At 31.8% G+C, this 12,158-nt stretch overlaps 1 protein-coding gene across 1 annotated transcript in view; it reads left to right on the top strand.

Annotated features, from left to right (window-relative positions):
• LOC130449291 (protein sickie) overlaps positions 1–12,158 on the top strand; it is a 564,400-nt gene that overhangs the window by 406,982 nt on the left and 145,260 nt on the right. Inside the window, exons 7-8 of the mRNA XM_056787013.1 lie at positions 8,868–9,109; positions 11,044–11,259. Of these exons, the coding sequence (XP_056642991.1) occupies positions 8,868–9,109; positions 11,044–11,259 (458 nt within the window). The remainder of the gene's footprint in view (positions 1–8,867; positions 9,110–11,043; positions 11,260–12,158) is intronic.

Here is a 12,158-nt window from a genome sequence, read left to right as displayed (position 1 = left end):
TGATTCAATCCTGGCTTGTTTAACGACATCACTTACGCGCCGGTAAGAACGTAAGATTCTCTTTTCATCGCATTTCTCAACATACGTATGGGCTTCGCAGCTAATGGGGCATCCCATAACCGACATTACTTCTAAAACACCTTCAAAACCTTCAGTAAAGATGATAACTGATAAGTAGCTAACAATTTCAACAATCTTGGGGCCAGAATGAAGATTGTGTCTCTGCTCCTAAACAACGAATTAATAATTCGTCTTTCGATAAATCTTCGAAAACCGGTTTGATAGCTACTTGTACAGAGGTGGTTTATCGTGATGAAATTGGACCAGCTCATTCTTAGCTTCTGCCTTACGCCATTTACACCAACTGTTTTCGCCTTCTGGACAAAATAGTTAAGGGTTTTCATCTGAAGAACAGTATTAGACGTAAAAGTTAAGAGTTGTAGATACTACTACTACGAAAAAATTAAAATTGCTACGGTATTTGCCTATCGGTAAACCTAAAAAAAGAGAGGAAATAAAATTATTAAAGAAATGTGAATAAAATATCATAATCAAAGGACAATGGAGAAACAAAGTTGCCACTTTTGAACAACTTTTGAAGACATAGCGATCAGAATAAGAAAAGCCAACCAACTATGCTCTAAATAAAACAATGTTCGGACAAAAACATATAGACTAATAACATCAGAGATGAAATAACTGAAGCAAATACAGGAAATACAGAAAAAATAAGAATGGGCAGTATTAAAAATAATGTAGTTAAAAAAGAAACTCAAACGGGAACAACAGGAAATAAGAAACAGATGCAAAAATACATAAAAAGGAAAAGAAATCCCAGAAAAACTTATGTACAATATATAAGCATCAGAAATAGAAAGGAAATATAAAAAATAAAACGACACATGAATGAAGTAGCAAAGGACCGAAACGAGTGGAACCAATGAATAAAAGGAGAGTCATAAAGGTCATAAAAAATTCTAGAGAAGAAGAAATGAACATGTCTTAACCCTTACGCATCTGAAACTGAATTTTTCTATATATTCAGTTAAAAATTATTATTACTAGCAGTTTATGAGCAATTTTTTTCTTATTTTTAAAATGACAATATCGGGAATTTTAGGGACTATCACAATTGTGTAATATGGGAGTCATACTACCAGCACAACTGTGATTAAACTCATATTTTGTACTTAACTGATATATTTTATATAAAATAATTATTTACAGTGACACAGTGACAGTAACAAAACAGTTTTGATATTTGTTTAAACACAAATAAACCTTACACTTATCACACTTTATTTTTGACCGACTTTGACAAGTTTCGAGACGACACATGTTGAATTTTTTACTAAATTTTCCACAGGTGGTTCAGTTTTTTGACATCTTTGGAGACCGCAAGGTTATCTACTACAGGAAAATTTGTACGAAGTTAATAGAATCTGTCCCGATTCATTACATCGGCAATAATTGGTAGCCGATACTCAATGCTCTAGTAAAGATGAATAATAGGAAATTTAAAACACTTGTATGCCAAAAAATTGTTTTATCTCTTCTAGAGTAATTTTAGGTTTTATCTCTCTGTCAGTTTACTGTAAATGATATCTAAATGTCAGTTCTGCTGTCAGTTCTTCAAAAAACTCGTCATTTAAATATTTGCTGAAGTAACCGCAAGGACGCAAAACTTCGGCTATATATTTGTGATATTTTTTAGCAGGTCTTTTCCTTCAAATTGTATTTAAATCCATTTCAAATCCGATGAGGTTTTTTTACTGACATTCGACGGACCTTGCTTTTCATCGTTGCTACTTTCTTCAGATTCAGTTTTCAGAAAAATTGAATCTGAACAGAAAAAATCGGATCCAATTTCGTCAAGCAGATCGTAGATTTTTTTTGGATCTATAGGAAGCTCTTCCAAGTTGATATTTTGCTTAGTTCCTCTAATGAAAAGATACCAGCGTTAGGCACTCTCATTTTTCTCCTTTTTGTAAATGTTAACTCCTGGACCTTACAAATATGTAAGTAGTAAAATCTTTACTACTATGCCTATTCTGAATAATTATGCATGCAAAGCTTCATTTAATAACATCTGGACCAATCCTTACGATTTTTTGCCATTGTAAGGCTCAAACATTGAGAAGAGAACGAAATTCGTTACTATGACCTTCAATCACAAGACAAAAACGCTGCCAAACATAAACTGTTTTAAGCACTTAAAATGGGTGTAGCATATATGAGAGCCAACAGAGTAAAAGCATGTATGACCTTTATGTAGCCTGTCGATTAGTCTTCCACGATTGTGACAGCGTGGAGCGTAAGGGTTAAAACTAAAAGTGATATTTTATTAAAAATGTAATGTACTTATTTGTTTAAATATATTTTAAACGGTGTGATACATTTTTGCACAAGGTGTATGGTGTATCTTACTTATTAAATAAGCATTGAAGCATTACTTTCCAATAACTCAAGATGAGAATCTACAGGAATACGAATGGGAGCTCAACCTATTCTCTGTATTCAAAGAGCTGAACATTCTATAATCGAATGAGTGTGAGTTGTTGATAGAAATTTCCATAGACTCAATCTTGAAATCTACTTTCAATAGTGATGTTTAGTCACACTTTTGTATACGTTTGGGAAACAAAAAATTCTAACAATTTGTTGAAAAACGACATCCGTCTCCAGTTCTCAAGTAATGAGTCCGAATTTTCAAAATTGTGACATCAGACGTAACCTCAACCTTCAAGATTCCATTATTATTCCTAGAGACTCTTCTTTAGTGAAAAAGAACGCTTTTTGTTTTGTCAACGAGCCTATTATAACTTTTGTAGGTATTAGTTGATATTTTGTAAAAACTAATAATTTATTGTGTTCTGTTGATATCTATTGATCTATTTGTTCTAAACATTGAAATCTTACCCACCGAATGTAGCTTTTCTTCAAAATATATTCCCCTTCACTCATTTACAAATATGATCCGTCTAGTATGTTCAACGATGTGAGTAAATTCAACACCCATTATCTGAATATAGCGTGGGAATTCAACAACTGGAAACGTACTTAGTTTAAAATTGTTTCTATTCATCACTAAATCGAAGAATCTTGATTTGTCGTGGGATTATTGAGAAAACTGGCACCCACAGGCAGGAAGCCCTTCACTAAACTATGCACCAAAACTTACTACTAAACACTTATTTATTTCCTAACACTCTAATTTATTTAAATACACCATTTACTTTTTACTATTCATTGTGATACCTAATACATAAAATTATTTACTAAAGTTTGCTGCTGAACTATTTGCTTATTTATATCCAACGGTTTTCTAGATAATTAGGATTTAGAATGCTATAAACAAATAGAAAGGCATTATCTCTATAAAATGCGTGACAACAAGATGTAAATAATTTATAAAGACTATACAAAGAAATACCGCTTTATGATTGGCGCATTCACCAAACTTCAATATCGTTTAACATAATTGAACTGGGCCACCTTCACGGCCTATGTGAACAGACGATAATAGAAGTAATTTTACTGCTAATTATGAACTAGAAAGTCACTGGATCTGAAACTATCCAATCGATTATGGGATAATACATATTAGCAGAATGACCAACAGAAATATAGTGAAGATTTGGACTCGCAAAATCTCCATTAGGTCGCAGACATTAAGGAGGCTCTCGAAAACACAACTTAAGATAGGAAATCAGCAGACGAATGGTCTAGACCAAATAAAAACAGAAAAAAATTGTAATATTTTTATAGAACTTCTAATATTCTTTTAAGAATAATATTTAACATTATAGTATACGTGTAAGATTAAACTAGGTCGTAGACCACAGACCGCGTTTGCATTATAAATTATTGTTTTTATTATTCCGTAAAAAAATTGAATCGGTAATAATGTCAGCTGGATATTGGATAAATAAATAAATGATAAACTTTGGTCTCTTAACTGAATTCAATTGTTTCTCGGCTATTGTTCGATGTCTACGTACATTCTTATCTTTCTGTGTTAAATATAGTTACGAGTTTTAAAAAGGCGTAGCTACGTTGTCCTTTCTGGTGAGTAATATAGTACATATTTTATCATTGTAAACTATAAAAAATAATCAATTTTATGGGGGGTTAGTGTTATTTAGCATTCTTTATGTCTAATCATATATATATATATATATATATATATATATATATATATATATATAGTTAAATTTAAATTAAATCTTTCAACTATCTACTAAACATAACATAACATTCTTTCATATATTTTTCCCATTTTTTTAATATACGGCGTATTTTATGCCATATTTTTTCTTTATATCTAAGAATTTATGATAAGTTGATTAAGAGTGTAATTGATGATGATTTTATGATTTTTAGAACATTTTGCCATTGATTCTCTTCTTCATACGCCAAATATTTTCATTTCTAAATTACTGAACTATTTATTTTAACGTCTTCTATGTTTTGTAAATCCGTCTGTAAGTATTCTAATTAAATATATGAATAAACTGTATCTATGGTAGATTGAGAAATTTCATATATAAGGACATAAGAAAAAACACGAGGACGATATCTGGAAGTAGTTGACAACGCTTTCGCTACGAAAAGTAAATTGTTGGTTCCTACCATGTTTCTGATGTCGTCTGTAGAAATTTCACATAAATCTGACAAATAAATATTTATATATTAATAATATGTATGGAATAAATTCAATTCTAGCGTTATTATCTACTATGTGAAAAAAACCTAAAACAGGTCGCTTTTTATTATTCAATTGAGAACTTACAGTATAAAAATATCGGGGATCGTGTGATACCTTGTTGGAAAAGGATGTTAGTCCTCTGTTCGGCAATATAAAGTTTTTTTAAATTTGATGGAATAATAACTAAAAAAATTAATTTTTAAGATGTAAGATTTTCATAATGTCTCTATCACAAAACTCTGCGTAGAATGAAGATAACAATGTTGCATAATATTTGGAATGTATTATTTAATGTATTTTACAATTAAATTAAATGTTCAAAATGACCACCATTCACTTCTTGACAATAACCGAGGCGATTCCGTATGACGTCAGGGGTTATTTTGTTAAATTCTTCCGTTATCCTAACTTTTTAATTAGCAATACAATATGGTCTATTCAAATATACTTTTGATTTTAAATAACCCCATTGAATCGAGAAGATTCAAATTGGGCATCTAGCCGACCATTCCATCGTTCCACGTCTTGCAATCCACCTATTAGGAAAAACCTCGTTTGAATAGTTTCTATCTGTACGTGCAAAATAGAAAAAATGTTGAAGTTTTCGTTTTTAGACCTAGGTCTCATTTTGCAGTATAGTTTTCGCAGTAAATCGGGGAATTTCTGATTGTTGAATTTTTTTAGGTAAAAAAAAGTGTTTTGAAATTTTTATTCTCTCACTTAGGTCTCATTTTTATATCAAATGCGCCAAGAAATAAAAAAAAATAAAAAAATTATTAGGTTTATCTTTTTTTATGACTAAAAATAGAGAGTACGTATTTCCAAACATTTACCAAATTTATTAGGATCAGTAGAACGGAGAAAGAGTAAAAAGGAAGACGAAAGAAGAAATTGATAGAAGAGGTGATGACGGATATAAAAAATTTTGGTATTAACAGATAAGTAGAGGAGGGACAGGACAATATCAACATTAAACTAAAATATGGAAGAAATTCTGAAACCATTGACCATTGACGAAATATTTCTATCAATGTCAATTTGAATAATGAATTCTATGAGTTTAAAATCTTTTACAAGCTTTAATAAAATCACAAATCACCGGCAATCTTAATTAATTATTTCCCAGACGATGAATACATAAGTATTCGAAAGCTCGGAAAATATTTTGAAGTTAGTCCACTTTGGTGTTTCCTTGCCACATTCCCAATAAAAAACTACTCATTATATATTTATATATATATATATATATATATATATATATATATATATATATATATATATAAACATAATCTTATCTAATTCCTTACACTTCCAATGTTCGGTGATTTTTTTATCCCTACCAAGAAATAAAATTTGTCATTGTAATAAATATTGTAATTGTTTTGTTTCCAAAATGATTTTCACTCTGCAATCAAATATTTTTATGGGATTGGAAATAATTAACACTTAATCGTTTCAAGCGCTAAAATGTTGAAACAATTTATGGAATCAGGAAAAAAAATATTTTATAAATACACAAAATATTCCGATAAAAAACTTTCTTATTTCTAATCAAACGTAAAAGTTACTATACTCTTAATAGTATTTCAACAAAATTTAGAAATAACCACAAAACTTTGTTGAATTTTTTTTCTGTAGACACTGATAAGAGATAGGTAATAATTTATAATGAATAACCTGGTACACTAACAAATAAAAATCCTTTATCGAATGTTATTTGAATATCTATTATTTAAGTTATAAATATTTCTAATATTGACCTACTTCATGAAGCAATTCACAATGGGTTGAATATGAAATTAACAAAAAATATGTAAATGCGAGTGTGTCGTTTGTTGCTGTTGATTAATGTTCAAACTGTATAAATAATCGCAACTAAGGTAGTAGTTAATAGAGATTATTATGTTCCATTAGATTAAAAATAAGTTTCTATTGAAATGTAGTGAAATACAGATTGATTATACGCTGTTTTATTTTCTTCTCCCCGAGTGACAATAAGAAAAATTGGCCACTTCTCATTTTAATCTCATGAAGGTTACCACACTTTCCCACGAATTAAATATTATTGAACTATCGATTCAACGCACATGTGACTTAATTACATCATGAGAAAAATCATTTACCATGTCTTGGAAATAGTCGGGATTAAGAGGGACATCTTTTTTCAATATCCTTATGGATATGATTATACAAGTTTTCAATTATTCCTTTGTTTTAACTACAAGGATGGATACATGAACATAATCGAAAGGTCTATCGGCTTGAATTGTTTAAACGGCGCAATTCACTTTGTTGCGAGCACATTTGGATGTGTCTTCATATCTCTCACTAAAAAGTTTGCTTCACTATTAATAGACTTCAGACTGTAAGATTTTCAAATTAGATTGGGACGCAGATTCCCATAACTGGCATATGTCCAAATGTACTTCATAATAGTTTTGTATACTGTGATTTTGTACCAGTAAAGCTCATAAAGTTTCCTTTTGTTAGATATATGTTTTCTCTACGGTGGTCTTCTGTATAGATGTATGCTCTGGTATTTTACGCTCTTTACTTGTGATAGCTGGTAGTTACTCAGTATGACTGAATGGCGTTGGTCTCTTCTCAATGTAAATGTAATATGTTAAAATTTCAACTCGTTGGCTTTTATTTTCCATTTCTTCAGCCATGTTTCTATTTTGTTTATATTAAATTGGAGATTTCTGGTTGCTGCTTCTGAGTTGTGGTAAGCCGATAGAATTGCTTTACCATGTCCGAAGGTGGAAACTGCTGTTTGTTCAGTGATTGGCAAGTTTGAGGTGAACGAGAGATACAGTACTGATTCCAATACGCTTTCATGTGGTACTGCGGATTCAATTTGTTATATATCAGTATATTTTGAGTGAAGTTTTCCTGTTATGCAAATAGGACTATAATATTTCATAAAAGCGATATGGTGATACTTTTTAGTTTATAGAGCAGACCTGGCTTGACTGATATTTATAGAGGCTACAGAGCAATAGCTGTTTTTATAGGTCATCGCTTACCTGCTGACAACCTTATGAACTTTTTCCGCAAAGAAAACTTGAATAGTATTGGTATACCTTATGAGTATATATAAACTTAATTCTTCGTTTTTTTGTCTGGCTTTGGGAGCTTTTATTCTTGTTAGGTTCTGAAAAATTCTGCCAGTTATGCGTTGTTATGTTATGTTCTTTGTAACTTAAATGTTTAAATCCCTGCTAGCTTTGTTGAGTTTATGTTTGTTGTCTGCCTTCAGATCTTTTTGGTCAATTATTTTATCTTTCTCTACTACTCTTTATCTTTCCATCTCTTTCGTGCTGATGACGTTGATTTCCAAGATGCATTCAGAATAATTTAGATTAGATTCTATACCTCAATTCTTTTCCATTTAGTCAAAATCTTGAGATTTATGTGTTTATCAATTGTTTCTTGAAATAAGTTCCAATTTGTAATCTTCCTTTTCATGGAATATTCGTATTTTCTCTTCCGTCTAAATTTATTGCTTCATCATATGCTATGTCATCAATTCCGTTCAAATAAGCCAATAAAACAACACTGATTCTTCTACAGCTTTTTGTGAATTGCTAGCTAGTCTGAAATAAAATTAGATATTTCTGTAGTAATTCACAAATGCGATTGATATGAACTGTAATTATTTTAGGTTAGTTCCGAATTTTCAGAATAAACATCTAGTATAATATTAGTCAGTAATTTTTATATAAAAGAATTCCAAATTACTACACTATTATAACAATAACACACTAAAAAACTCAACCAGAACACTTGCCCATAACATTGGTCGAAAAATACACTTATTCGAGACACCAGAACTAATATGGTCCAAATTTTGCTATATTTGTGCATTCGTAGCTAGCTAGTATGTAGGAAAAGGTCACTATTATTGATATAATTCATCTAGAATGACCCTTATTGCATGTATTCTCTTAATGGACCACGGCCCCATAAACTGTTAACGCAAAAATACGATTTACTAGTAAGAGGAATGAAAAATTTCTTTCAAAAATTAAAATCTATTATAAAAGTTTTCCTCGAAAAAATGTAAAACTATTGATCAGTCGATATGATACTATTTTGACATTATTCACTCGCATTAAGTTTGTAATAAATTATTCAACATTCATATTATTTTTTTCAGTAATCCCCGTCTCGCCTCCGGCCTCACCGTGTTGACAGAACAGTCCAGTAGAAGGGGAGGCTCTAATGAGTCTCCCCCTCCACCACCAGCTCCCAGAGTGACTTCCAAATCTTCTCGCAATGGTCTTTCTCTACAAGAATCAAAACACACATTTTCCGATGGTAAACATACCCACCTAGATTCAAAACACGAATCCAAACACTCGCATCATCAACAGTGGAAACGCTATACTGATTCTCCAGGTGAGTTCATCAAACTTTGAATTTGAGTAAAAACTTTTATGGTCGAAGATATCGTTTAAATATCTAATTTAATTGTTGAATCAGATTAAACTGCTCCATCGATCCTGGTCTTAATGATAAAAACCTATATGTTAATATTATATTTATATATTCCAAAAATATATTTACCGTTTACTGAAAAAGTCTGCAAATTATTTTAAAAGAAAGGATCTGGTTCTCCTTTTAATTTTTCTGTCAATCTAACATTATGAAAATGTTGAAATAAACACACGATACAAACCTGAACATCACATAAAATTCAATTGCATGTAAATAAATGGTTCTAGACAAGAAAAATGCAAATAAAAAATGAAAATAAATGAAATGAAAAGTGTGCATGTAACTTTCCCTCGTACAGATAAATGAAGTTAAATACCTAAGAAATCATTCAGATCAAAGATTATATGGATAACCAACATATTTTTGAAAAGGAAACAGGCATGAAACTAAGACAATACTATTGGTTAATGGAAAAACAATCTGAAACTGAATATGAAAAATAAAATTCATACTTTGAAATATTACAACGGTTGTAGAACAATATACCACGCATTATTACCAGTGCTCCAGGTAACGTCCCACACCTACAAGTCGAAAGCTGCCTGATGTAGCTATGATAACTTGAAAATATTACAGAATGTGTTGAACATCGTCAATGAATATTTGGCTACGCGAACAACAAAGAATTGATGATTCTGAGCAATGCTTGAATCTGTTCAATGGTATGATATGAGAATGGTCCCAGAAGTACCTGGCCTGACCGAGAGATGGCAGTAGTTGCTTGGAAAATACCACTGTATAAGAAATTACACAATTACACAATTACACAATTTTTAAAGTTTGAAGACGCCACGTTGTTTAATATTTGTTTGAAAGGCCTTAGCCCACCAATATAAAAGCTTAATTAGATTCTACTCTGGGCGAGACTGCTCCTTCGTTATCAACAGTAAAATATTGAGTAGCAGAGTTTAAACGAGGCCGTACGACCTGCGAACACCAGTATCGTAGTGGTCGACCAAATGAGGTGACGACTCCAGAAATGTTAAGGAATTCCACAAAGCTGTACTGGATGATCGTCGACTGAAAGTGCGTGAGCTAGAAGACATAGTAGGCATTTCAAAAAGTGCGCTACATCGCATATTAACTGAAAATTTGGGCATGAGAAAGCTGTGCGCAAGATGGGAGCCGCGTTTACTCACAATGGAACAAAAACGGCGTTCTCGTTTCTATCGAGTGGGTCCATTACTTCACAGCCGAAACAAAAGAACTATCAAAACAATGGACTGAAAAGGAAGAATAAACTTCAAAGAAGATAAAGTGTAACTAAGAAGAAAGTATAGTTTCATATGCACCAGCTGACACATCCGTTATGGCAATGGCCAACATCAATTATTTAAATTAAACTTTGAATTTCTACCTCATACACCCTATTTGCTAGATTTAGCCCCTTCAGATTATTTTCTGTTCCCAGATTTGAAAAAATGGCTCAGTGGTCAAAGATTTTCAAACAATAAAGAGGTGATGTCGGCAGTTAATGGCTATTTTGAAGAGCTTGAATTATGAAAAGGGTATCAAACTTAGTGAACATCGTTGGGAAAAATGTATGGTGCTGGAGTTTTCCAGAATTTTTGTGTTTTCTTTGTTGGGTTTGTTGAGTTTCAAGTGGAGTAAGAGCACGACGGAACTTTTAGAAGTTACTTGACCTGACTATGAACCATGAAGATGTAACATTTTCTAATTTAATTTATTTGTGATTGTTAAGAAGTAAAAAAATTTATATGTAACACTACTTTCTCAAAATATACGTAGATGAAGACACCGAGTATTTTCCAATAAAAAAAATTGTATTAGAAATTCTTTTTTTTCAAATTACACTCATATTGTTTATTCTTTAGGTGTGGGCTCACCACCACCTCCACCTGCACCTGCGCCGGGAAGTCCTACGCAAAGCAGAAGAGAAAGAAGAGCAAGTCCGCATGGAAGCAGTAGCGGAAAGGAAAAAACTGGAAAGGGTGCTAGAGGAGTGCCGCAAAGCTTCGGATATTTTAAACGTAATGGTACTGGAGTGAACGGTACTGCTAATGGAAGTACCAATGGACAACCTGTGCAAGGTATAGGGATACATTTTTATATGTTCGTCAAAAAGAATTGTCCATTCATGTTAAAAAAAGATTCATATAAATGTTAAATGCTACAGTTTTTTTATGTTAATTAGAAAATATCTGTTTGAGGTAATTTACATACACGTTCATCAAGAGTCAATATCTATTTAGAAATGCTCAATGAAACACAAACTGTGTACTCTCAATCTGTACCAGACAAAAACTGATAAGGAACAAATCAATCAAGATTTTGTGAGCAATGTTTCCATTTATAAGAGTGGTGCGAAACTTTTTTAGCGAAGTGTATAAAAAACACTAATAACTATGTTTTCACCAACGTTACCCATCGTCTCACACTCATTATTTGTAAGTCTTCGTGAACTTGATTTATCCGTTTGATACGGGGTCTATCTCTTTTTCTGCTGCTACATATATTGGAATTCATAATTCTCTTAGGCATTCATTTGATCTTTATTCTTTGAACCATCTCAACCTCTGGGCTTCAATGAACCGGACATAGTTTTTATTGTCCAGTATTTCATTGATTTCTCTATTATTTCGGTTCTCCAGTCGGTTTAGTTCATTCCAATTCCTCCCTATACTCTTCTGATAATTTTTCTCTCATATATTCTTAATATTTCTTGGTTTTTTTTGAGCCATCACCCAACATTCACTTCCATAAGTTTGGTCTTGATAGAGTCCTGTATATTTTTAACTTTTTCTAGTTATTAGTCTGTTTTTCATGAGCTTCGGGCTTCCAAAATAAGCTCACTTTGTATTCTTTGTTTTTGCTAGTGCTTGTTTGGGCTCGGTTGTTTATAATGACACCTTTGAAAATTTTACCATCTATTATAGAATTTTCTCTCCAATAATTTTCTGATACCGACTCCTTCACGAATACAGTTTCA

This window comes from Diorhabda sublineata, chromosome 10, assembly GCF_026230105.1.
Source record: "Diorhabda sublineata isolate icDioSubl1.1 chromosome 10, icDioSubl1.1, whole genome shotgun sequence".
Classification (NCBI taxonomy): Eukaryota; Metazoa; Arthropoda; class Insecta; order Coleoptera; family Chrysomelidae; genus Diorhabda; species Diorhabda sublineata.
Note: the sequence above shows the minus strand (reverse complement) of the source record. Positions and strands in the feature narration are given on the sequence as shown.